The following is a 27,708-nucleotide window of genomic DNA, read 5'->3' on the forward strand; positions in this document are numbered from 1 at the left end:
AGAACCACCTGGGGATTAAATGCTTTAAAACTGCCACTGCTCTAAAGGGAAGGGGCTCTCAGTGGGGACGATTTTGCCCCCTGGGGGACATTTGGCACTGTCTGTAGATATCTTTGCTTGTTACAACTAAGGGAAGGGGTTCTTCAGTGAGTAGAGGCCAGGGATGCTGCTAAAACTTCCCACCATGCCCAGGACGGCCCCCACAACAGAGAGTTGTCTGGCTCCAAATGTCAGTGGTGCTGATGTTGAGAAAGCTGCTTTAGACCCTTCCTGAAGTAAAGGGTTCACATTGTTTTAGTCGTAGGAGCAACCTGCTGGCTCCTCATTCCAGCCTGTGCTGGTAGAGGCGTTGGAGGAGCAGCATTCTGGACCCTACCCCTAGAAAGCACAGGGACCCTAGAAGCCTGCTAGTGGCCCCGGGGAGGGGGCAGCAGCTGTCCTGTCAGGCCGCGGGCTTTTTGGTGCCTGTTAACGGATACGGGCTGTGTGTGAGACGCTTATCACATTTGTGAAAATGCCAAGTGTAAGAAATCCCTGTTGCTTCTCCCAGGGACTGCAGCTGAGGATGTCCTAATCTAGGGGTATTTTTCTTCCTTTTTTTTTTTTTTTTTTAATTTGCCATGGAAGATATGGAACAGGAAATGGGACTCAACAATTGCTGGATTGTTCTGCGTCCTCAGATGTCACTTTGTTAAGCTATTCTTAAGTGCCCCCAGCTCTCACCCTGGACCCATGCATTGTCCCCCGTGTGGGTCAATGACCCCCGTGTGGGTCAATGCACAGGACGATGTGTGTGTGAAGGCTCTGCTTGGACCATCAGTATCTGTGACATCAGGAGTTACATTTCTTAGTTCCTCCCCCCTTGCAGGGAGTTTATTCTTTAAAGCAAACGGGATCAGTTGGTGTCATTGGGTTCCTGAGAGCTGTAAAATGTGTTTGAAAATGGTTGATGTCGAAGGTAAGACTGCCTTTTGCTTTGACAACTCCTAAAGCAGAACTTCTCATTTTTGGGCACGCGTCAGTCAGTGGATCTGAAAGGGGTCCATTGCCCAGGCAGGCTGGGGGCTGTTCCTGCAGCCAGGGGAACGTTGGGTGTCTCAGAGGTGGCGCTGATCGCGCAAGAGCTGCTGGCCTGCCAGTGGGAGAAGGTTCTTTAGTGCCCCTCTCCCCGTGCCCTCTTGCCCTCTCTTCTATCAGAGCAGTGGGACCCTGGCTGCAAGCGTAGTAACAGTTTGGAAGAAGAGGGTTTCAGGTGAAGAAGGTAGATGTCTGTCCTGAGCAGACAGCAGTAAGCTTTGCAAAATGGGACCAGACAAATGTCTGAGGTGGAGTACACTAAATTCATTCTTGAAAGTGTTTCCTCGGAGAGTTTGGAAGCCCAGTAAGTGTGCGTTGGTTTGCTTAGAGACAGTCGTACCCATCTCTAGAAAAAGGGGTTTAGACCCCTCTCCACGGCAGGCATGATTCATTACCTCATGTTATAGGGTCAGATATGTGAGACTTATCTCTTAGGTTGGTGCAAAAGAAATTGTGGTCTGGGCAAGTATTTTTGACCTTTTAAGTTGCAATTACTTTTGCACCAACCTAGAGGTTCTGGGCTAATAGTACTGCAGGCTCTAGGCTGTTCTCTCGGAGCTTGTATGGTCAGTGATTTTGCCTGATGGTCAACTCAGCGTTCTCAACCCAGCTTCTCTGTTGCAAATACTTCAGCTCAAGAAACAGATCCTCACTTTCATTTAAACACACAATTCCTCTTTGTATTTTTATCTGCACTTTTTGTGTCATTTATCTTTCTCTGCATTTTATTATGGCTATTTTCTGTATTTACTAGTTTTGTCTCTGATTAGATTAAACTCTTTGAGAGCAGACTGTCTTTTGTCCACTTTGAGGCTGTTGAGCAGTCCTCTCTGCCAGGCGACTTGACTAATATTCATTTCCTTATTTAACCCCTTAACTGCTCTGCTGATTAGAGCTCATTTGCATTTTGTAAAATAGGAAACTGTCTCGGGAAGCCAAGAGAGGGGAGAGGCAGAATTATATAGAATTATGAGGATGGACTTGCCTGGGTGTAAATAATTTTATGATCTATGAACTATACATTAATAAAACTCTTTTCTATAAAAGAAAGGAAAAAACAAAACCGGTTCCACCACCTGTTAGCGCTGGGATTTGGGGCAAGTTCTTGTACTCTCTGCGCCTCATTTGTCACATCTGTGAAGTGGGGGCATTGTTAGTTGCTCACTGATTAGGGTGGCGTTAGAATTAAACAGGTTAACGCACATGAAATCTTGAGAATAGCGTTGGCACACGGTTTGTGTGTCTGCTCCTATGGTTATTCTCCAGGGCTCTGCAGCTGTCGGTGGATGGGCGCCTGCGCTGCTGGATTCTGAAGCGCATGTCATTGCCTTTGAATTCTGTGTCCTTCTTGGCCCTGAAACAGAGCCTTGTCAGCCAACAAGGGCTAAGTCAATATTTGTGGAATGAATGAATGCATTTGGAATTTTGAGGGGTGGTGCTTCTCTAGGTAAAATGAATTTGCTAGAAGGTGAGAGCCTACCTTGGGATTCATGAAAGAAATAGAACACCAGGTCAGAGTTCTGGAAAATCCTCTTGCCTACGTCATCCTAGGCTGAAAAAGCAAACAGCTTCTCAAATCAGTTGTTTTAAATGAACTCTCACCCATATGGAAAATACAGCTTCATGTTGGTCTGGCTCTAGAGGCTGCCAGGCAGCCAGGGCACGAGGGGCTGGGGCAGTGGTGGGAATTCCCAGTGCCCCTTCTGCAGTCTAGAAAATTAGTCTGGTGGGCACCAGAGGTAGCATGGTGGGTCCGGGCAGTGAGGGCTCTGTGCCTGGCTTCCCGGGTAAGTAGGGCCTGACTTCTCATTGTGGTGACTCTAGCAGAGGGTGAGTGTTGGTAGGTAATTTGAGGATATGGTTCTTTTTTAGGGTGTGGCTATCACCTGTATTATTGGTTTTCACACATGTGACCCCCCAGAATCTGTACTACCAGTCTTCTCACCTGTTTAAATGCTGTAGTGATAAGCTTAGGGAAGTGAGTTGGATACAGAATGTCAAGGTCATTGGCAATGAGGCAGGGCTGGTACAAGACAAATGCACTCTCCTGGCCAAGTATCCATCCAGATGGGTCGTGTTTATGCTACAGTCCACCATGTTCTTAGGTCTTTGTAAGAAGTCCATCTTTCCATCCTTCCCGCACAGGGGGTCCTGGCCCACATCTGGCAGAGCACTGGCGTCGCAGTCGCAGGAGTTACTTATGTACTGGTTTCTCTGTCAGAGGGCAGAGGTGCAGGAGCAGAGATGACTGAGTTGGGGGTGTGCTGTTGATGCCCAGACTAAACTGGTGCACGGCTGTTGGTCGCAGAGCAGCGGGGAGAGGCTCAGTGCAGGTTGGTGCAAATGAGCTCAGCCTGGCTGAGACCTGAGAAAAGTCCAGTCGAAACTGGACAGAGGAGACAGGTTGCTAGAGTGTGCACGGTCCGTAGGCCGAGGGAGGGATTTTTCCAAGTGAAAAAGACTTCAAGCAAGGCAGGGATGTGGGTCTGCAAGGATCACTCTGGCTTCTCAGTGGCGCATAGATTGAAGGACTGGGGTGGGGGCCTCAGGAATGGGAAGGGAGTGAGAACAGATGGTCTGGCTGGGCCTTTGCCCTCGGATGGCTCAGCCCCATGTTTTGCAAAGCCAGTTTGCTGCTTTCTCTCCCAGTTCGGCACCTCCCTGATGGGTATTGGGGGACTTGACAAGTCTTTCTGCAGTCAGTCTTTTCCTCAGTTCCAGATGCTATATGCTCGTTGGTGCGTCTTACTCCTGCTTAAGTACATTTCACTTTCCAACCTATAGCTCATGGAAATCCCAATTAAAAATACTTTTGCCTCAGATAGCTCTTATGAGGAGGTATGCAGGACTTTCCTCTTTCTCTGTCATCACATTGAAAATATCTGGTCATGGTTGGGAGGAGGAGAGGGCAGTTTTGGGGTGAAAGCACATACTTTGTGCTGCTTGATGTATAATTAATTATCTGGTTTTGTCTTAACTCTAAACCGCTAGTAACTCAGATAATGAGCTGACATGTGCAATTAAGAGTTCAAGAATTTATAAAACATGGCTGTGGAAATTGCTGTGACTTTCGTGTTACAGTAAACAGGTATATTTTTCTTCCTTCCTTTGGTAAAAAGTGTCAGAGGGCAATGTATGTACCACTGCTGATTCAATCACCTCATACATGGAGCCTGTAGAATTTACATTCTTTGAGCAATTCTAATTTATCACATTCTTTTATTACTTCAGAGGTAGAGAAAAGATAGTTCCTTCATCTCCCCAGGTGAATGTTGAATTAAGGTAGGTTAAGGTAGGGCCTGTGAGATGCTGTGTAATGCATATATACCTTTTCTGGTTGTCACTGGGGAAGTTTGTATGTTCTGCAAAATGAGAAAAAGCAAACAAAAAGAAGACGTTGCATTCATTTCTTTGTACACACGTCACCAGTCTTAGCTCAGGAAATTAATGTCTCTAGAGTCTAGAATTTCGTGGTCCGGCCAGAGGGCAATAAAAATATGGCTGTTCTGAAGTGAGATGTTCAGTGAATCTAAAATGCCCACGAGACAGAATTAATTAGTATGGAAAAACAAAGGTGAAATTCTCGTTCATACATTTCTTACATTGATTACCTGTGGAAGTGAGAATATTTTGCAATCTATTGGGTGAAATAACAGAATACTCAAATTAATCTTACCTGTTTCTTTTTACTGTTTGGTTTTTTTTAATGGCGGTGATGGCTAGAAAATTTAAAATCCCACGTGTGATCCCACATCAGTTCTGTTGGAAGCACTGGTCCCAAGATTCCCCAGGAGGCCTCCGAGGGAGCTGGGGACCCCTGGGCAGGGAGCACCTGGCATTTTCCGCCTGGAGTCGTGAGCTGCTCACGGTAGTTCTTGCTGCTGTTCCCCCAAGGAGAACACACTGCTTCCTTCATGACTTCGCCCAACTGCTCCAGGCCTCCGCTGCCTGCCAGCCGTGCTTCTTAGGACAATTGTGTTTGTCTGCCAGTCGGTGATTGATGACAGCGACAGGGCACTCATCCTTGGAGGTCATGTCTTTCTTAGAACAAAAGCAGTTCAAGGAGTTCTTGAGATTAGGAGGGTCTGCAGAGTTTTAGTGACACTCTTCAAGGGCTTAATAGCAATTGGTGGGTTGCCCACCATCGCTCTGAAGTGTGTGTTAGTTACCACCCAGGCAGTTTTTGTCCTTGCTGGTTTTCTATGATCCATTTGCATTTTAAACCTTTCCGGGGGACTTCTGCTCTTTTCTGATAAGTGAGGGGTTTAGACCCATTTGGCTCTGCCCTTTCAAATGATGCTAGACCTCGTCGCCCAGGCAGGTCTGTCGCCAGGGAGAGCAGTCACCGAGCCTGTAAATTGAGGCATTGGCGATGAATGGTTTCTCTGGATTTCCAGTGTCTGTTGACAAACCTCTGTGGCATTTGTTGGGAGAACAAAGGAGTTTAGCTTGTAGGACATAAGAGGCCTTCCAGTTTGCCTGGTGTTAGCAGGAGCGAGCGGCCCAGAGACAGTCTGTGGAAGTCTGTAAGGAAGGTTTACTGCCATTTGAAAAGCTGAGTTATGGGCTTCAATGTGGATTTACGCAGGTATATCTAGCGATGTTGGTTTCACACACGTGTAGGGGCACTTTGCAAGTGTCTTGGAGTAGGATATTCAAGAGCCCCTAAATAATGCTAAGAAAGGACATTTGCTAACAAAGGATACCTTTTTAGGTGATGTTTAGCAACCTAGCTTTGTGAGAGGTATGGTTTTGTGGGAACTTCGAAAATAATTTTTAAATGACCTGTTTTAAAATGACTGTAAGTAAGTTCAAGACAAATACGTAGAGGGCAGTGAGCATTAATTATTAGAGTAAATAATAACTGCAGGGGCGTATGCCAGCATTGTGTAGTAAATTATTCAGCAATGATGCGTTCTATGGACAGAATACATATGTTGGTAACTAATTTACTGACTTCGCTCCCTCTTCTCTTTCTTCCTGGTCGTGCTTGGGCCTTAATGCCTTCCCCTGTAAGGCAGCGGTTCGGATTCATGGTTTAAAAGTCAGTTCCCTTTGTTTAAACTGGTGTTTGCTTTACACAGGGTTCCACGCAGGGCTCCAAGTGTTTCCTAGGAGTCAGACCAGGGCTGAGAGGCACTGAATTGGTCAATGTCACCGATGGGGGTGGAGGTGGAGCCCTAGTTCTCCACCCCAGCTGGGCCCAGAATTATGGTGGGGTCACTGCAGATCCGGCCCCCTGCCACCCCAGGTGCGCACATCCCAGTGGTCCCTGGGCTCTGCCAAGGGTAAAGAGTGGCAGCGCTTTCAGTTCTGCTGTGAAGTTGGATGACAGCCTCCCTTCCAGTCGTTTCTATCCCTGGATAGTTTCCTGGACCTGTGCTCGGCATGGCATCTGAGTTATGGCTTCTCTCTGCCTGTACTTCCTTCCTTTCCATGAGCCTGTGCAGGAGAGGAAGGCCCCAGTGTTTAGACAGAAGCAGGTAGGCCAGGAGAATGGCTTAGGAGCAGAAGCCTGGCTCCCCAGGGGCGCTCTTGCCAGGCCCTGCTTCATCCTCTATCCCACCCCGTCCTGTAGGAGGACGTTCATCATTGTGGATTTTTACTGCAGGCATGCCGTTCCATCCAGGCAGGAGTCTGGCTTTTTACTGGGGTGCGGCTTTAATTGTGGCTGGAGTGGTTTAGGAAGCATGCAGTGGGGTGGGGGGAGGACTGGACTCCACTCCTAGGAAACTTCCTTTGGTCTCTTGCTGGGAAAGCAGCTCCTTTGCTGGGTTGAACCTCTTGTTCTCACCGCTGACCCTTAGGTAGTGAGAGGCCTCCTGGGAACCAGAAAGGGGAGCAAAGGGCCTTCATTTGGACCAAGGCCACTTTGGTCTAGACAGGGCTTGGCATCCAGGAGCAGGCGAGAAGTTGACAAGGAGCCAGGAGGCCCGGGGAGGAACTTTCTTTCAGCTTCAGGACTCAGCTTCGTGTTACCTGCCCCCATGGGGCCCGGCCAGATTTGTTTGGCAGGGCCCAGAGTCAGCCCACCAGGCCCAGCTTGTTCTCCTCATATACCCCAGCGGGGTCTTAACTGCAGGCCCGGCCCCTGCTTCTGCCCACCCATCGAGTCTACTCAAGGAGGTCTTGAGAAGTTCCAAGTTTTGAGTGACCGAGGATCTTTTGAACTCGGATGGAATTAAAAGTTGATACTTCAAAATAACCTGGCTGCTACTGTTTTGTTTCTTGTTTTTGTGAAAACCTAGTTAGAAAAAAGCCTATTGCATTGTAAAGCCATGTAATTTGACCCACGTTTTATTGGTAAGTGGGGAGACAATTTTAGTCCTTAGTGGTTTCTAGCACTTGGTGGGTTAGAGGCTGAGCCTTTTTTTTTTTTCCCTGGGACTGGACAAAGGTGAATGCCTTCATTGTTCAGTTGTTTGGAGCTGTTAATAGTTTATGGATGGTGATTAAGTTGAGCTGGTAAGCCAATTTACAGTGTATCTTAGCCTCCACTGGTCCCTGGCTAATTTGCAGAAAATTGGACCTTTCAACTTGAGGTTTCCAGCTGCCCTCTGGGGTCTGTCCTGTTCGTCCTTCAGCACCTGACCTTGTGAGGCCTGTTTGCTCCGTCAGCACCCCAGTGCAGGTATTCTGTGTGTATGCCCACAGTTGTCCTTGGGGACTCAGGTTTAGATGATCTATTTAAACTTCGTTCTGGTTGGACGGCAGGCTTCTGGGTTGTCTGTTATTAATCTTTGGACTGTGTCTAGCATAGCATCTGTGTTGCTCAATCCGTCAGTGGCTACTTTTGCTCCCCGGGGGGAATTTCTGCTTATCTGTTCACCTTTGTCTCAGAGTTAGCGCAGTTAATCCTCACAGGGAGCTGGAGGTAGGTAGTGTTTATTTCTCCTCCTCCATAGATGAAGAAACTGAGGCCCACGCTGGTTAATTTGTCCCAGGCCACATGGCTCAGAGGCAGGAAAGCCAGGATTCCCATTCAGGCACTTTGACCCTGGATTGAGCCATTGTTAAAAAACCACTAGACTCCGGTCTCACCCTGAGAAAAACCCCAGACAATCCCCGACAGAGGGACGTTCTATAGAATACCCGACCGTACTCCTCAAAACTGCCCAGGCCTTCAAACAAGGAAAGTTCTGACAGACTGTCACAGACCACAGAAGACCCAAGGAGGCATGGCAGTGAGGTACGATGTCCTGGATGGGAACCTTCCGTTTCTATCCCTGGATAGTTTCCTGGACCTATTCCAGGAAAGACCTGTCCAGTTTCCTGGACAGAACAAGGAGATGAGGGGGAAACTGGTGACATCCAAATGAAGTGTGGAGTTCGTAGTGATGTACCCATGTTCCTTGGATGTGACATCTGTGCCTTAGCGACGTACGATGTTAACATTGGGGGAACCTACGTGAGGGACACACGGGGACGCTGCATTATCTTTGCAACTTCTCTGTGAAATCTGAAACGATTATTAAAAATGTACTTAAAACAACAATGGCAATAGCACCACAGACCTGCCCCGCTACACTCCCTGGCCTCACTGGCTTGTCATACTCAGGTGCCCGAGTGTCATCACTGCTCCCTGCCTGGTACTCACCCTCCGCTGTGAGGCCCATGTCCTTGGAGCAGAGTCTCCTCTGACTGCAGCCTGCGTTAGCAATGGAGACATAACCAGGCACTGCTGTCGGACACACGGCCTTTTGAAAAGAAGTGCCCTCTGTTCCGAGGTCTCTGTGGAAACCAACAGGAGGTGAGAAATGAAAATTCATTTTGCTGCAGGAGAGATTATTTTTAAGTAAAAATCTTGATAGAGCTACCAAGTTGGATAAACACAGGCACTTGTGTCATTTACCATGTTTCCGTCCTCTGCAGCCCCCCCCATCACCATCCCGATGGGTGTCGTTTGTAAGTTATTTCTAAATATTTTGTAACTGGAAAACAACCGAAGGTGGAGTTGAGGTGGTTTGGAGAATGGGTTGGTTCAGGTGGTTCACCGAGGCCTGTGGGTTGGTAGTGTCTCTAGCAAGGCTTGCACAGGAAAGTTGAATTAAAGCAGTATGATGGCTGAAAGCCATCCTGGGTGTGACCCCAGGAGGTGCTGGCAGCAAGACCCCAAATATAGATCCTGCCACATTATGTCAGAGCCCTGTGGCTTTGAAGCACCTTGGTAAGTCATATCACGTGCCCTCCTACTGCTTGTACCACAGGCAAGCTAGATGACTCCTCGGTTTGCACAGAGGGGTCACAGGTAGTAATTGTCCTGAACTACAGGATTTCCATCCACACCTTCTTGGGGAGCGTCCTGTGTAGTTTCTATGACCTCATCCTGAAGTCTTCAGTGGCCTGGCATCTCTGTGAGCAGCACGGTTCTTGCAGATACCACCCTGAGTTTACTGGGCATTGAGCAGATTGCCGAGGTAGGATTTGGGATTGAGAGTGAAGTAATTAATACTTAGCCCTCATCTAGTATGTCTGGCTCTGTTCTAGGTGCTGGAGTTTCAATGGCAAGTCAGACTAACCACTTCTGCCTCCTCTAGTACAAGTGATGTAAATCGTAGTGTAACATCCCTCAGCGTCAAAGCGCTGAAATAACTGTTGTGTTGGTGTTCTAAGGAAAGTGCACAAACACTACGCAGGTGTGGTTGTTTGCACTCCTGATGAGTGAATTGCTTTCTGGATTTCTGAAAATCATGATATTCGTGTGACAAAAATAATAGCTGCTATTCCTTTGCTTGTATATCATAGAAGCTCAGCAGAAACAAGTGTAAACTGAAAAGGGACTTTCTTGGCATAGTTAACATGGGAGGTCAGGGATGAAGAGGGCCTTTGGGGTGACTGGGTCCAGGGTGAATGAAGTCGGATGTATGTCTGCTCGTTTTTCTGTGTTGTCATTTGTCTCTCTCTGAGATAGAATTCACACGTAAAATTCACCCTCTTAAAGTATACAATTCAGTGCTTTTTTCGTATATTCCCTAAATACTAGTATTCGTATATCAGTGTACTGATAATTCTAATGTCTCCGACTGGTTGTGCAGCCATCACCACCATCTAATTCTAGGGCATTGTCATCACCCCATCCCTATTTCCTGTCACTCCCCAGTTACTGCCTACACCTAGCCCTAAGCAACCAGCAGTCTGCTTTCTGTCTATGGATTTAGCTTCTCAATATTTCATATCGACGAAATCATACAATATGTGGTCCTTTGGGACTGACTTGTTCCACTGAGCATAATGTCTTCAAGGCTCATCCGTGTCGTAACATGGACCAGTTCTCCTTTTTATCACTGAGTAATATTCCATTGTGTGAACGTGCCACATTTAAAAAATCTGTTCTTCAGTTGATGGACGCGAGCGTTATTTTCACTTTGAGGCTGTTATGAGTAATGCTGCTCTGAGCATTTATGTGCAGGTTTTGGTGTGTGGACACATGTTCTCATTTCTCTTGGGCATATACCTAGGAGTGGAATTCCTGGGTCAGGTGGTAACTCTATGTTTAACTTTCTGGGGAGCCGCCAGACTTTTCCACAGCAGCTGCACCATTTTCCATTCTCACCAGCAGGGTATGAGGGGTCTAATTTCACCACATCGTCACCAACACGTTGTCTGTCTTTCTGATTGGATTGGATTATCTTTTAAGCACCTTTTAATTCGGGAAGTGTGATTTTTATGAAAAACAGTAACTGTTCTTGAAATTTAAGAGAGCTCTGCAAAGGAAATAATTAGTATGTCTGCGACAGCTATGAGATGTTGCTGTCTTGTTTCCCACTGTGTTCGTGGGTCATCCATTTTAATGAAGTCAGTGACAAACTCCTGAGTAAATTTGTGTATTTTTTTCTATAAACAGATGGTAGCCAGAACACAGCCAGGATTTCATTAAGATCCTCTTATCAGTTTTTGTTTATTTGGGAAGTTTTTTTGGGGGGAATATTCTTGTCAAGAATAGGAAAGGACAGTAAACTCTAGGAAATGAGAAGCAAAGGCCGTCTGGTCTTACAGTCCATGCAGAGTGCAAGCATCTTGCGCTGGTTTTTATTGCCCCGTCTGTTCTCTATCTCATGCTGTTTCCACGTAAAGGAAGGATGGAATGCGGATCTAAAGCCAGCCCTTTTGTTCTGCGTCTCTTAGAGAGGGTTTCCCACTAGGTTTTGAGAATCCTTAGACTCGGAGCAGTTTTAGTCCTTTTAGAAAACCTGCATGTCTTTTCCTCCCTTACCCACTTCTCTTTCCTGTACCACTGCCCCTTCTGTTGCACGATTATTCCCTTTGAAAGAAAGAGACATGATGTGGGAGGTTTTAGAACAGGCATAGTTTGCCCCTAATACATGGTAAGCGCTAAAAGCAGGAGCAATTCCTGTACTGTCGAATCCTTTGCAGTGCCTGGTACATAATAGGGGGCTCGAAAGGTACTTGTGGGAAGGATGCGATTGTGGAAGGCTGGCCCAATGGATGCATGGATTTATGGGTAAGTTGACTTATGCGTGATTGAATGAGTTCTAAGGGTGTTAGCTGATTCTGTAGGTCCATTTTTCTGTTTCCCTTTAAACACATGTGTTGGCTCTGTGATGATTGGTTAACGCATAGACGGAATAATTTGATGATTATTCCTTGTATTGTCATATTCCTACCGTGTTTGGGATTGTCTCAGTAACTTGATATAACATTCTTTCAATATTAAATTGTTTCTGGGATTGTTTCTAGTCACTATAGTTTAACTGAAAAGCTGTTTCAAGGAATTGTAAGGAAAGTAGGGACAATTGGAATATAAAATCAGGACTGAATCAATTGGCAAGTTGGATCCCTGTCACCACGGGAATAAACTCTTTACAGAATCACAAGTTCATAATTCAGGCATCTTGCCATTTAGCAGAGTTGGTGTCGGTTTTTATTTGGATTGGGAGTGGGAGGTGCCACTGAGGCTTTGCAAGATACAGAGGTTAGTTTATTATCGGTGAGACCTTTTTCCATTTGTTTCCTCTTTTCCCTCCCTTTCCACTCCCTGCTCTTCATGTAGTGTTCGTGGTGTGCTCGGTATGGAAGTGCCCTTCCTAGTCGTTGGCGGTGGTGACACAGTTTGACCTTATGGACAGGACAATGGGCAAGAATGTGGGTGCCATGTGAGCCTTCTCACTGCGTGTGCTGGAGTCTGGAACTGCCCGAAGACACGGGATGGATTGTCTGTGAACTTGACAGTAATGAGTGCAGACATGTCTCAGTTGACAATCATGTTGTGTTTATGAGTTAGTTGTTTGGGACACTGCACGTCTTCCTGTGGCAGTAGTGCTACTAATGATCCCTGGGTCCATAGACAAGCCCAAGAAATGCCCCTGATGCTGGTGACGTAGCTAAAAGATATACGTATGTTGTGGCTGCAAATTAGCTGAATACATTTCTTATTTAAAAAGCAATACTGTTAAAGACTTGTATAGGGCCAGCCTGGGGAGTTACCAACACTTCTGCCATAATCTTTTGGGAGTTGGGGCAAGAATGACTGAGTTCTCAAGCAGCGGAATGTCAGCACCACATTTTCCTCTGGAACTGAATGGTGGCATTATCTCTGGTGGGCACACCACTTGTTCTGGGGATTACCTGTATAGAAAACTGGTACCATCGCTGTTCCACAACCAGCCGTAAGATGGCACCCACTTGGGACTCTCACACCACGTATTTCCAACATTATGGGCTGTATGCTCACAGTTTCTCTCTTGAGTCTCCCGTTACTACTTTTTCCTCCTCAACAGATGATGCCAGCCTCGGCACCAAGTTAAGTTGTGCATCCTTTGAGATCTAAGCCTGAAACCGCCCTTACTCCATTCAGAGCCCAACAGCTGTGGGCGGACTTGAAACATTCCTCTTTGGAATCTGATACAGTTGTTCAGAAATGATTGCCAGGCTCAGGTCTAAAACCCTGCCCTCTGGAGATAAGGAATGAGTCAGGAGATCACTCAGCACAGTGGGTCCGCACTCTTTGCCTGCTGTGCTACAGGGAATAAAGGGACCACCCACTGCTGTTGGGATGCTAGGAGCCAGTGGCTGCCCTCCCTTCTTCACTTCATTTCCAGATGCCCCTACCCAGGGGTGGCCGTCTCTGCAGGCACAATTCTAGCTTCCACCTTTCCCTTTCATTTCTCAATCTCCTGGGTCTGTCCCCAGTCTTGTCCACGCAGCTTGTCGTGCTGCATTTCTCATACTCGTGTTGTATGTGTAGTTCTCTCTTCATTCTTCTCTGCACCGTTTCCCAGCTTTCTGACAAGTTTTGTATGTTTGCAAGCACCTGGGATTGAAATAGCTCCTGAGGTGAAATGGCACAGAGGACAGGTTCTGTCGGTGCCATCCCAGTCATCTGCATAAAAACATTAAAAGTCAGTTCTGATTAACATTAGCGTGTATTTAAATATTACAGAGCCAGTGGACAGAAAGGAGGAAAAAGGGAGTCCTTCCATCAAACCATCTGCCTTCGAGACCGTTTTCCTTGTGTTTGTCAAATATTTTGCATCATATTGCAGAGGTCACTCCTTCCCTTCTGTATGCACTCAGTTTAATGTCACCGGAAATTAGATGTGCCCCAAGTATACTGTTTCTGGGCTGATCCCACTTGGGGAGGTTGTGGAAATTCCTAGAATTTACAACGGAGTCTGCTTTCAATTAATTAGCTCTCAGACAATGAATGGTTTTGAAAACTCCTTTAGAACTTTGTATTACTCTAGATTAGTGCTTGTCAACTGGGACAGTACCCTCACCCACCCCCCAAAAAAAATTATTATCTTGACCAAAATGTCAATAGTGCAGAGTTTGAGAAAACCAGCATTAGAACTTTGAATGCAATAAAAGCCATGTGTCCTTTGAAGAAGGTTTCAGTAACAAGGATTAGGAAAAAATAACGTCTGTTAAGTTGAAAAGATATTCCTACTTCAACAGAAAAAAAAAGATAATAAAGCTGGAGAGATTTCACTTATACGTGGAATTAAAAAAAAATTAGAAAAACAATTTATAGAGAATGGATTTGTGGTTGCCAGACGTAGGAGGCGGGGAAAAAATTGATGAAGGACGTCAAAGGGTACAAACTTCCAGTTATAAAATAAGTCACAGGGATGTGATGCATATACAGCATAACAATTATGGTTAACTATACTTTTTTCCATACTTGAAAGTTGCTAAGAGAGTAGATCTTAAAAGTTCTTGTCACAAGAAAAATTATAGCTATGTGAGATGACAGATGTTAACTTACTGTGGTGATCGTTTTGCAATATATACAAACATTGCATCATTATGTTGGACACCTGAGACTAATGTTATATGTCAATTATATGTCCAAAAAAAGTAGAAAAAGTGCTATTGAAGTCTTTGGTGCTATAATGTATGATCCCCATCCGGTTTCTGGAATTCAGTATCATTCAGAAGGAAGACACACACCCCCCACCCCACCCCCCACTCTCCAACATTCCACAGGAGACATCTTCTGAGCCAGGTTGCTTCTTACATCGCTGCAGGCAAAAAGAGGACAACTTTCTTTGGGCTATTTAATTCACTGTGGATTTAAATAGCCATTTTAATTTATCTTACCCATCACAAAATAAATCGATCTCTTTGTCTTTAAAAAAAACAAAACAGGGGCAGCGGGATGTCTCATTTGGTTGGAACGCAAGCTTTTGGTGGCAGGGTTGCCAGTTTGATTCCCGCATGGGATGGTGGGCTGCACCCTCTGTGGCTGGATTGGGGACGGCGAGCTGCCGCTGGGCTGCCGGTGGGGCGGCTGGATGGCATGGTTGGTTGGAGCGCCGGCTCTTGGCAGCAAGGTTGCCCGTTCTGTTCCTGCGTGGGACAGTGGGCTGTGCCCCTGCAACTAGGATTGAGGACGGCGACTGGACTTGGTGCTGGGCTGCACCCTCCATGACTTGACTTGGACCTGATGGGCCCTGGGGGGATGCACTGTTCCCCAATATTTCCCGATAAGAAAAAAAATTTAAAAAAAAGAAAGAAAATGCTCCAAAAAAAAACAAGGATCACATTTCAGGAACAAATTATGACTTTATCATGTAGGTTGTACTGTGGTACTTAACATAAGCCAAGTGACCAGTTATGGGACACAAGTAGGTGTGGTGCCCGGTTCTCGGCTGAGATGGAGTTCTGTGTTTTGCTGAAGAATGTTCTCTCTTCCATGAATCTGTAATTAGAACATGCCACACAGCATGGTATTTAAAGCCCATCCTCATTATCTCTTTTTAGGGTTGTTTCCCTACCTTATTTTTAAACTTAGTTTTTTCAGTCAGAGTTCAGGGAAATCTTTTTTAAAACCAGAAAAATAGTTTTGCAAAGGACAACAGGAGGATGAAATCTATAATGGTGATTTTATCTTCTCTACTTTAAGGTAGGTAATAGTGAACTTCTTTGTATACAGGGCCAAAAGGTAAATATTTTAGGCTTTGCGTAGCTACTTCCCATAGCCGTGGGTAGGAGAAAGGGGCCAGGTAAAATTCCTTCCCCAGGGAGGCACTGCAAGTCACAGGCAGTCGGCCGGGGTTTTATGGTTAATAATTGTGTGCCATGACACAATGACGCAACCTACCACACCTCATCTTTCGATCAGCGTGGGCAGGTCTCATGTATGGTGGTGTAGCCGCCTGGCCAGTGTTAGTGGAGAGCAGGGACTTCATGAATTCAATACACCACTTGGAGTTTTAACATAGTCCTTACCTTTCATCGTCATGGGCTTTTTTTTCCTTTTCCCTTTTTTTTGGTATATTTCTTGATACTTCCAGAAAAATGACTGTGTTTTTCCCAGTATGGAATGATTAAGAATGTTGATGTACAGTTGAGATGTGTATAGGCTGGGAAATTAATTTTTTTAAAATGATTTGGAATTACTGAGGTATAATTATATATAATAAAATATACCTGTTCTAGGCGCTCAGTTGAATGAATTTTAGTACATTTATACCGTTGTGCAGCCATCAGCACACCCTGTATAAAAACAGTTCTATCATCCCCCAAAGTTCCTTTTTCCACATTCACTGTGTCCCTCTCCTTCTTAACACCAGGCAACTGTTCATCTGTTTTTCTGTGTCTATGGATTTCCCTCTTCCAAAAAATTCATATCGATGGAACCCTATACTACGTACTCTTGTGTGTGGCCTCTTGCACTTGGCATAATGCTTTTGCGATTCATACTTGTTGGTGATTCTATCAATGACCTGTTAATACTGTGGGACCCCTGAAACTAATGTTATATGTCAATTATACATCCAAAAAAAGTGGGAAACATGCTATTGAAATCTTTGGTCTACACCTGAAACTAATAAAAAAAAGTTTAAAAAAAATCTTTGGTCTATAATTTATTATCTCCATCCAGTTTCAGGAATTCAGTGTCATTCAGAAGGAAGACCCCCCCACCCCTGCACCCACCCTTCCCCACTCCCCGACAGTCCACAGGAGACATCTTACTGAAGTGTTCGTTCAATTGTATGGATTTATCACATTTTGTCTCTGTACCATTTGATGGACATTTGAGTGATTTCTGGTACTTGGCTATGATGAGTGATTCTGCTATGAATATTTGCATGCAAGATTTAAAATGTTTTTTTCTTTTGAGGAGTTAGATGTCTATCTAGCAGTTGAATTGTTGGGACATATGGCAAGATTATGTTTCGCTTTTTAAGAAACTGCCAAACTGGTTTCCCATCTTTGTTTTACATCCCCACCACTTTCTCCACATCGTCACCAACACTTGGTATAGCCAGTCTTTTTTGTTATAGCTGGGAAATCATTGGTCAGCAGTGGGACATGAAACCCCTGTGACCCTCACTTTTAAAGAAGGGGTGGTATTACGTGCCTCCCTGTCTGACAGGATTGCTCTGAAGATCAAAGGAGATGGAGCTTTATGTGCAAGTGCTTTTTATTCTAGAACTGTTACTGGTGATTATGGGCAGAATCGTGGTTTTTTTTTGTTTTGTTTTTTTTGTTTTTTTAGGAGTTAAATTGAACACATATCCGTCTCAGAGACTGAGATGAAAATTTGCCCAAGGTTTAGTAAAACGTGTATGTAATGGTCGAACGTGTTCTACCTGCTTATAGAGACATATTTTACCCAAATGGTGAGCTTTCTCCGTGTTGCCTGCATCGTACATTAAATTATCAGCCTTATTTAACAATGATGAATATAATGGATTGCATGTGGTGGGCAAATTTTTCTTTCCCAGTCAAACTTGGATTGTCTGGTAAATGTCTGCTTGTGACTTCATTTTCAAATGCCTGTGGGTGGCCTCTTTTCTGGACCTAGGTGTCTGTGTTCTATTCCAGTGGCGTGGAAGTAGGAAGTTTGGGGGCTCAGAGAAACAACCAAGAAGCAATCTGTATAAAATGTCCATTTCAATGATTTTAGTTTACAATTCTGAGTCTATAAAATTCGCCAGGTGAAACTTTTTCAAACAACTGAGGGAGTTTTGAATGCATTTCCCTTCCTCCCCTGGAAGCCAGGGCTGTGGGCTGTAGACTTGCTATCTGGGCTGGAATTCGCAAACCTTGCTTATCAGCAGCTCTTCACACCTGTCGAGAAAGACCTTTGGACTATGGAAGTTGAACTGTGTGTTTGATCAGGTAAGAGTATGTCAACAAAGCTTTACATACAGTACTTTCAAATGAAAAGGTAGACAAAAACCACCACAAAACTCAGGTAAAAAAGCTGTCTGTCGTGAAGCCTCGGGGCATCTGGAGATTTATATTAATCCTGGTGACAATGTCCATAATAAAATCTTAGTTTAGACAGTTTTAATAAGTGGGAAGCATGTCCATGAAATCCTTTTTGATAAAAATGATGCAGGTGATAGTCAGAGCAAACAGAATGCTTTGAACTCAGGATTCTGATGGAGTCCACGTGAGTTGTTATCTTCTGGTTTTACTTCATGAGTAAAAGTTCTCACCTTATATGACTGAAAATTTCCGAGAGAGAGAGAGAGAGAGAGAGAGAGAGAGAGAGAGAGAGAGAGAGAGAGATTGAAAGCTTTCAAATGCTGCAGTGTCTGACCTATGGATGAAAAAAGTAGTTGAGACCCTTAGAATTCTTTTTTTCTGGAGCATTACTGATAATGCGGTTTGGAATGGAATATTTGAGAGCCGTCTTGTAGGAGGCCTGAAGTAAATGTTCGTTTTGGAAGGCTGTTTGCTAATAAAGAATCACAACTGACAGGCAGTCAGTTCTCACTGTTTCTGGGGGTTACCAGCATCTCAGCCCCAAGGGGGAATCAGAGGGACATGACCCATTCCTGTGGAGATGGGAACTCACCCTGTTGGGTTATGTGTGTTCTTTAAATAAGCAGACTTCAGGATTTATAGAGAAACACATGCTATTCATTTCTGATGCTCTTTTCCATCTTGATCAAAGGATTTTAACCTTTCTTTGAAGGGATGATGGAAAGAAGGGTGGGGTTAACAACTTAAAGTTCCCATAATAAGGAGAAATTGGGTGCCTGTGGGAAGAGCCTGGCCCAGGGGTATCATAGGGGATGTTAAGAGAGTTGCAGAACTTGCAAGAGTAATTGTGTGAGCCAGTCACAGGGAACAGAAGCTGGTGCCGTTACAACCTTAGGCCTCAGCCACCATGGTCTTCTTGGAAATGTTTGGAGAATCGCATACACATGTAGCTCCTACCTCTGGGTCCCCTTCCTTCCAGAGACCCCGGGTCTAGTTAGCTGGCCCCAAATGCTTTTCTCGAAGTCGAGGTTGACTTACTGGGGATCCTGAGTAACAGTGGTGACAGCTAACGTTTTAGGTCACGGCTCGTGTATTTTAAACAGCATCATCATTGGCACTGAGGGAATGACTTTAAAATCAGATTTTTATATCTTCTTAAATTTTCCCTCCTAAAAAGTGAGAAAGGGCTAATGGTTGTGTGTGGTAAGTGGCCACTGAAAGAGACCTCTCTGTTGTTATATTTGATTGTCAACTGACCTATTAATGCATTTGACTTACTTATGCATTACTTTTAAGGAGTCAAATAGAGTTAGTGTGATGTGTGGAAAAAGCACGGGACTAGGAGGCCTGGCTCCGTCAGAAGTTAGGCAAGAATTTATGCTCTGAGCTTCCGTTTCCTCCTGGAAATACAATTCCTATCTTACCCAGGGTTAGTGTGAGATACAGTATCATTGACCTCTTAGCACGTGACTGTGACACTTCACGGGCATTCTATTACTGGAAGCTACTATTTTTACAATTGATAAACAGAGTTTAAAGTATAGGTTGGTGCAAAAGTAATTGCATTTTAAACGGTTAAAAATAATTGCAAAAACCGCAGTTACTTTGGCACCAACCTAATAGTATGAGGTGATGAGTTTATTTCTACATTACTTACCCCTGTCAATTCTCTGTTACGAGAGCAGTAGCAGCCCCTTAAACTGGAAGTTGAACATAACCGATATATTGTCAATATTTCACCTATCATTTCAAATCGAAACAGAAATGAAACAGACCAATGAAATGAGGTTGAAAGTTCTAGAAAAAGTTCAATCTAACCGCTGTTTTAAGTGATAGTTTTGGTATAATACTTCCCACTGTGTCATTTTTGTTGGAGTTGATAAAATTGTTGAATAGAGTAGAAATAACTTAATGAAGAACGAATGCATGGGTATATATCAGATGTCATAAAATTGTATAGTAAAGGTAATTCTTTATGATTTGAATGACCAGTGCATACCTAGTAATTTCTTCAAACTCTTATATCACTCATCCTTGGAAACAAATGGCTTTCATGTTGGGCAATCAAAGGAAGAGGAAATTCAGCATTGAAAAGCTGAATATTGTGGTTATCATTTCATTTGTCCAGTGGGGAAATAAAAAATGGAAATGAGATCAATGCCCCCAAAATATGCCCGGGTGAAAACAATGCAATCTGGAAGTTGCTATCTTTTAGGCTACAGTCCCAGACTTCGAAGTGCCTGGTGGAAGATCCTACCACGATTTATTTATACCAGTGGATTGGGTTCTGATATTTACTAAAATGTTTGCTGCTCTCTTGGAGATTCTAGTTGACACATGGATTTGGTACAAGTAGGAAGGCCGTGGAGTGTTCTAATGCCCTCCAGTGGGCAAGTGCAAAGGGCCTGGACCCAGGAATATGGGAGCCCACAGGTCCCAAAGAGTTCTCAACTTGGGGTGAAGCAGTGTAGTGACCTGGTCAGACTTGTGGTTTCTGGAGCCCGACGGCATGGGGTCAAGTTTTCGCTCAGTCTCCTGATGCGGGGCAAGTTATTTTACCTGTAGGCCTCTACTTCACCATCTGTAAAATGGGAATGATAATTGTGCCTGCTTCAGTAGGTGTTTGTGAGTGAAACGAGATAATCCGCAGAAGTCAGTTGCCTTTTAGTAACACAAGCTGCTGTCTTCTTAGTCCCTTCTTTGCTCTCTGTCTAGTGGGACTCTCCCTCGGTCACATTTTTATACAGTAAAGGCTATGGATGATGCTTTCTGAAGAGTCATTCTTTGCACATTTGCAAAGAACAGTCTTTTCAAAAAAATATATGTATTTTTTTTTTTTTTGGTTTTTAAAGGAATATAGGAGTCATAGTGATTTTGAGGGTGGTGGTTTGCCACAAAACGCAATCCAAACTCATTGTTAAATCCTGTTTATTTTGTTTACAGGGAACACGGGTCTGGCTGAGAGAAAATGGCCAGCATTTTCCAAGTACTGTAAATTCCTGTGCAGAGGGCGTTGTCGTCTTCCGGACAGACTATGGTCAGGTGAGCACAGTTCCCTTCTGCGTTGTGACGTCCGTGTTCTGCTTCCTTAGGCAGTCTTACACAAGGCCACGTGTGCTCTCTCCTCCTACCCCCCCAAACCATCAACAGTTTTTCTACGTGGCAAAACAAACTCCCAAAAGGCATGTGCAGTGCACACCTGAGTGTGTGAGAGACGCAATACAATTCTCCCAAAGGGAGCACAGAAGGCATTCCAGCCAGTATGGGACAGAAGAACACTCCACTTGTCTGGTTCCATTCTTGGCGATTTTGTCCAGAAATCAGAAGTATAGGATGCAAGCAATTTGAGAAAATGGTTCAGATATGTCGATAGTTGCCAATTGGTTTCGTTACCACTTTCCCTGAAAATTCAACTTTCGTTAAGTGTTGGAAACACCTGCCTGCCCGTGAGACTGTAGAATGGCAGCGTCTTGATTTCCTGTGAGAACAAGATCCACGAAATCCCCTCACCTGAGTTTCCTTATCCACTTTGTTAACCAGCTGAAGAAGTTCCTTCTACATGTGGGAATTCCGCTGCTCCTGGTTCCCCATTCTTTAGTGTAAAACAGATAAACAGCCATGTCACTGAAAAACAAATACGTGAATCCAGAAACGGGCTCATTGATTGTACAGTTGACCCTGGATTTGAACTGCATGGGTCCACTTATACGTGGATTTTTTCCAACAAATATTGTAAATGTATTTTCTCTTCCTTGTGATTTTCTTAATAATGTTTTCTTTTTTCTAGCTCACTTTATTGTAAGAATATAGTACGTAATACTTACAACATATAACATATGTGTTAATTGACTGTCTATGTTATCAGTAAAGCTTCCGGTCAACAGTAAGCTATTAGTAGTTAAATTTTGGGGGACTTTAAAGTTATTTCAGATTTTCAACTGTGTGTGTGTGTGGGGGGGGGGTGTTAGTGCCCTGACCCCTCGTTGTTCAATGGTCAACTATATTTGCACAATTTGTGAAAGGAGCCTGGTTTCTCCGTTTTAGTAAGGAAACAATTTTAATGTTACTACAAGTCCCTCTTTCAGAGGCACATATCAAAGTTTAAGGCACCGAGAAATAAAAGGGTGTCGTATACCAGTATTTAAAACTCATTTCTGAATCCCATTTGCAAGTTGTGTTGAGAACACAAGCTGAAAGGTCAGTGTTGTGTAGTTTGAGGCAGACTGGACACTTGGATATCAAAACCTCTTAGCTGGGATGGTCCCCTTGGGGTGGTACCTTTGCCATTTCTTGGCTTAATATGCAGTGATGTCACTGGGCTATTTTTCAACTCCTTGGTTTCTTTTTCACCTGTGTCTTGAATGGCTCTTCAGTATTTATCTGGTGGTGAAGATACAGATGTGTTTTGTAGACATAGATTTGAGGGGGGTGGGGAGAGGGTGGCAAAGAGATCACATGTGTAACAGCCATCCGCAGTGTGGTCACTACATTGATGCCTGGTCTGGTTTCTTTCTCATCAGGTTCTCAGGTAGTGCTGAGTGATCTATAAATGAAGGACTGACTGAATGATTTGGCTGAACTTTAGGATCAGGCACTGCTTAAATGTTTATGTTCCCATGTGGACTTGCTCAGCATTTTTCTGTCTTGCCTTGATTCTACCAGTCTTCCTTTCTCACTTTCCTCATGAATTCAGTCCCTTTCAGGCCCCGCACATACATCTCATGATGATACAAAAAAGGAAAACAATACTTAAACCGTGTACCTGACTTGACATAACTCTGTTGCTAAAAGTATTGTAAAATAGATTTGTAATGGAATTCTTTTCTTTTTTTGTTGACTTATCTTTTAATCAGTAAGATACTTTTTTTAAAAGTGTGGTAAAAAGCACATAACATTAAATTTACCATCTTAACCATTTTTAAATGTGCAGTTCAGTAGTGTTAAGTGTATTCACATTGTTGTGCAAGAGAGATCTAGAACTTTTTCATCTTGTGGTACTGAAATTCTACACCCACCAAACACTAAGTCCCCATCTCTCCTCCCACCAGCCCTTGTAACCCCTTTTCTACTTTCTAGCTCTGTGATTTTGACTACTCTGGATACTTCATATGAGTGGAATTATATAGTGTTTGCCATTTTTTGTGACTGGCTTATTTTGCTTAACATACTGTGTTTCCCCGAAAATAAGACCTAGCCAGACAATCATCCCTAATGCATCTTTTGGAGCAAAAATTAATATAAGACCTGGTCTTATTTTACTATAATATAAGACTGGGTATAATATAATATATAAATATAATATAATATAATTAATATAATATACAATATAATACCGGGTCTTATATTAAGTTTTGCTCCAAAAGATGCATTAGAGCTGATTGTCCGGCAAGGTCTTATTTTTGGGAAAACATGGTAATGTCCTTGATTTTCTATTCCTGTCTAACTACACTGTACCTGGCAGAGGCTTCTAACATGGCAAGTCCAGCAGCCTTTCAGTACTACTGCTTGTGCCATGAAGACAGCAGCCTGTGTCATGTGAAGCCATTGCCGGCCTCAGTGGTTGGGCGGCTCTCTGTTAGTCGGTGGGGAGGGGGGGAGTGGAATGGTCAGTTCTGTAGTTCTGTTCACTCTTGACAGTATTTATGGATTGTGGGTCTCGAAAGAACTAAGCCAGAGTAACCTGTACTTGAATGTGAAAACAGCTCTCAACTTTGACTTTTCATCTTCATTCAGTCATCAAATACTTGGTCTTATGTTGTCTGCTCTGTCATTCCCAAGTATAACAAGTATAATTAGCTTAGTGATTCGTGCTGGAATTACAGGGTTTAAAATAGGAGAAAAGTGAGGTAAGATCGAAAGAATTGGGCTCACGCAAGAACTGGCAGTGGCCAAAAGACTCTAGTTTCTTAGTTTCTTTCTCTCCTGACCTACTTCTTCCACTCACGTCACAAGTTCACTGTGGAGCTTAGGGGTGTAGCACCAAGGATTAGAAGTTCATTAACTGGTCCTGGCGCCCAGAACAGGAATGCCTGCTTTTTAACTGGGCCAGGATTGACTCTTGAGGGAATCAGGGTCAAAGACGGAGAACATGGCCTTGACCTTGTCAAGCCTATCTATGATAACTTTTCAAGGCATTGGTTCATTTCAACCCAATTTTGTACGTTATTAGAGTGTTAAGAAATTGATGTTTTTGGGGGAGGGGGGAATGGGGAGTTACTGTTTAATGGGCACAGAGTTTCAGTTTGGGAAGATGAAAAAGTTTGAAGAGGGATGGCCGTGACGGTTGCACAACAGTGTGAATGTATTTAATGCCATTGAACTGTGTGCTTAAAGATGGTTAAAATGGTAACTTGTATGTTTGTATGTATATTTTACCCCACAAAAAAAGATGTTAGTGTTTGAGGTCAGATGGTCACTGGTAAAACCTGTCAAATGGGTATTTTTCCGTATCTTTAAAAACAATTTCGGTGAAACTTTTATATAGCCCAAATATGACTTCCCAAGGAACATAAAGAGTTTGAAAAAACTATTAGGTTGGTGCAAAAGTAATTACGATTTTTGCAGTTATTTATAACCTTTTAAACTGCAGTTACTGTTGCACCACCCTAATATTTAATTACCCTTTGGTTTAGAGCAGTGTCCTAAGACTTGACTGTACTTGGACCAGCCACCTGGGGACCTTATTCAGATGCCAATTCTGATTGGCAGGTCTGAGGTGGGGCCTGAGGGTCTGCATTTCTCACTAGTTCCCTGGTGATGTTGAGGCTGCTGGTTCTTGGACCCCGTTGGAGTAGGGAGGATTTAGAAGGCATTCCTGAAAGCCCCCTTAGGGCCATGGTTACCTCCAGTGAAGACAGGGAAGTACTCTCAAACCTCGTACCTGTGCTGCTGTTTGGAGGAAGCGGAGATAAAGGTGAGGAGGAGGAGGGCTTTAGGTAAAGCTGGAAAATATTTCTTTGGCCTTTTGAAACTTCTTTCCTGGTGCCCTCCCTTCAAACAACCATTTCACCCTGAACGTGGCGAGGGTGGTGCTGACTGCAGTGGAATAATCCTCAAGTGGATTAAAAAGCAGTTGTTAGTTTAGTGTTAGAAACCAAGCTGAGCCCTGAGTAACGAAAATCCTAAAACAGAGCCTCAGGAACCCTGGGAGGTGACAGTATGGTTTTTTGGGGGGCACAGCACGAAAGGGCATGTTTTCTTATTTCATTCAGTCTCTGAGAATTTTGCACGTTCACTCAGCTGTTCATTTTCTTCTGCCAGGGAGATAGTTTTAACGTTCATTTAAAATTGCATTCCATGTGAAAATTGAAATTACTGTAGGTTGGTTCTAGGAATACTGAGGACCAACATATTCCCCTCTGACTCATAATTTATGTTACACTCACCGGGAAGTATTTGCAGATGGAAAAAGACATGTGCAAGTGACAGGCTAGCACGCTTTTCTGAGAAATATGCATCGTTGTGGCCTCTGGAGGATGCAGCACATGGGCAGGTCAGCACACATCCTGAAATTTTGAATTACTTATCGTCTTAGATAACAAGTTTTGGACAGAGTTTCAGAAGAGACAGTTTTAAAAGGTACCATGTTCTTCAGGGTGCAGATATGTCTAAAAGATCAACTCTTGTCCGATGCTTCCAGCTTACACTTTCTGTCTTTTCTAGAACATTTACAAGGCACACGGGGCCATCACTGGAGCATCTTTTAGGTGCATTGTAGAATTGAGTAATACGTTCTAAAGTTGATTTCTCACTTTGAGAGTGAACTATTATCTTCTGAAAAAGAACCTAATTTGATTGCTCTGAAATAGCTTAGAGAGATATCAATTTACCTAATTGTATTTTAAAGGGTGGTTATTTAACTTACCCCAGTAAACTTAATCAAGACGATTGCTGTATGCAGTGATTTTGTTGGGTTTTCTGTGTGCATTGTCTCTACATGGGGTCTTCTGAACTATTTTATGATGGAGGATTTAATTACCCCAGTCTACAAAGAGATGCCCTCCTCTTTTTATTTGCAACAAGTATAATTAGACTTTGTTTTAAAAGTTATTTTTCTCATTTTATTAATCCACAAAAAGGCCATTAGATTGCCTGGTATTTGAAGTCACCCTCAAGAAAGACTTGCTCAGGCCACATGGGAAACACAATCCTAATTATTTACAATCACGTCTCTCATTTAAAGCGCCTCTAACCTTTTTTGGTTTGACCTTCTGCTTTTGACTTGTTGGAATTAATATACGACAGGCCTAATTTTGTGAAACTTGATAATGGTTTAGTGTAGTGATTTTCATCGCATTTTTTGTCACTTTCTGCCCTGGCCAGCTGCTTTTCTTTTGCTTTTTTTCCCCTCTCAGCTTTGCCTGCATTGGTTCCTTTTTGTGCGCCTTGAATGTCATGTGGACGTGGGTAGCCTTCCGACCTCTCCACACCCTCCCTCTCCGTACACCATATGTGTCCACTCCTGTGTCCCAAGCTGTTGACTGCTGGAAAATTGACAGTGGGACAGTCCAGCACGTCTCTCTCCTGTTTCTGAGCTCTGAAGAACACCGTGACCCACCAATTGTCAGGAATTGAACAATAAAACTCAGAGATTTCAAATTTGAGGGGAACAAATTGGATCTGACTGCTGAAGGGAAGTGGGGGATCCTGGGTATTTTGGCCAAGTGAAAAATGTCATCTGAAAGGAAGCTGCCTGCACACGGTGGTCTGCAAGCCCAGGAATTCCCATGATTTGCAGCAGCCACGGGAGCTGCATTCCAAGCTTCACATGCAAAGCCAGCTGTTGGCCGAGGCAGCTGCCCCGGGAGAGGTCTCACCCACTACCTCCAACAGGAGACAAAAGGGGTGAGTGAGCAGCAGTTGGCGCTGCTCCCAAGTGGGGTTGCCAGCAGGAGGCGACCAGCTGGGGTCCGCAGAGCAGCTCACAAGCCAGGAAAAGGTCCCTGGGCTGTGACTGGTGGGGGAAGGGGAGACACCTAAATTGATGACGATGGAGGAAAAGGCGTTTGGAGGATAATATTAATGTTGCAGAAGTAGTGTCATTAGGGCACTTTGACTCTCAGAGCCAAACTCTGGGACAACAGGACAGATTCTTTCTAGTCAACTCTCCTGGACATTTTTTAAAAGTATATTTAATCTCCATTCTGAACCTTTTATATCTCCGTTTTTGTGTGTGAAGAAAAACATTTTCATATTAATGCATGTTAATGCATGTATTTGGGGAAATCTTCTCCCATTTTTTTTGAAAAGGAAAGAAACATAAGAATATTTGTGTTTTGGTCCCGGTAGCCTCTCAAGCCTCAGATATCCCATACACTGCAATTGCTGCTTCCAACCAAACTAACCTGTGTGGTGTGGTTGAACTGTATGAAATGGCCTCTGTCTAGGAGGAGCTGAATATCAGTAGTTTCACGTGATTCCACCTGAGAGCACGTTCACAGCCCTCTATTCTAATTTTGCATTTTAGCTTTGCCATATGTCTATGTTTTAAAGGTAGAATTTTACAGTAAAATTTCAAAAAACTATTGGTTTGGGGGCCGGCCTGGTGGCTCAGGTGGTTGGAGCTCAGTGCTCCCAATGCCAAAGGCTGCTGATTCCATTCCCACACGAGCCAGTGCCAGCTGGCTCAATTGGTTGGAGCGCACCCTCTCAACCACAAGGTTGCCGGTTCGACTCCCCGACTCCTGCAAGGGATGGTGGGCTCTGCCCCCTGCAACTAGGATTGAACACGGCACCTGGAGTTGAGCTGCCGCTGAGCTCCCCGATGGCTCAGTTGGTTGGAGTGGGTCCTCTCAACCACAAGGTTGCTGGTTCCACTCCTGCAAGGGATGGTGGGCTGCGCCCCCTGTAATTAACAACGGCAACTGGACCTGAAGCTGAATGGCACCCTCCACAGCTAAGACTGAATGGACAACTTTACTTGGAAAAGTCCCGGAAGTACACACTTTT

At 44.1% G+C, this 27,708-nt stretch overlaps 1 protein-coding gene across 2 annotated transcripts in view; it reads left to right on the top strand.

Annotated features, from left to right (window-relative positions):
- Positions 1-27,708, top strand: part of MYO10 (myosin X) — a 201,627-nt gene that overhangs the window by 23,824 nt on the left and 150,095 nt on the right. For both annotated transcript variants that reach the window (XM_074329057.1, XM_019753532.2), the window contains exon 2: positions 20,704-20,802. Coding sequence is in view for 1 of the 2 variants with exons in the window: in XM_019753532.2 (XP_019609091.2) it covers positions 20,704-20,802 (99 nt within the window). In the remaining variant the exon portion in view is untranslated. The remainder of the gene's footprint in view (positions 1-20,703; positions 20,803-27,708) is intronic.

The sequence above is a fragment of the Rhinolophus sinicus genome, linkage group LG03 (assembly GCF_036562045.2).
Source record: "Rhinolophus sinicus isolate RSC01 linkage group LG03, ASM3656204v1, whole genome shotgun sequence".
Classification (NCBI taxonomy): Eukaryota; Metazoa; Chordata; class Mammalia; order Chiroptera; family Rhinolophidae; genus Rhinolophus; species Rhinolophus sinicus.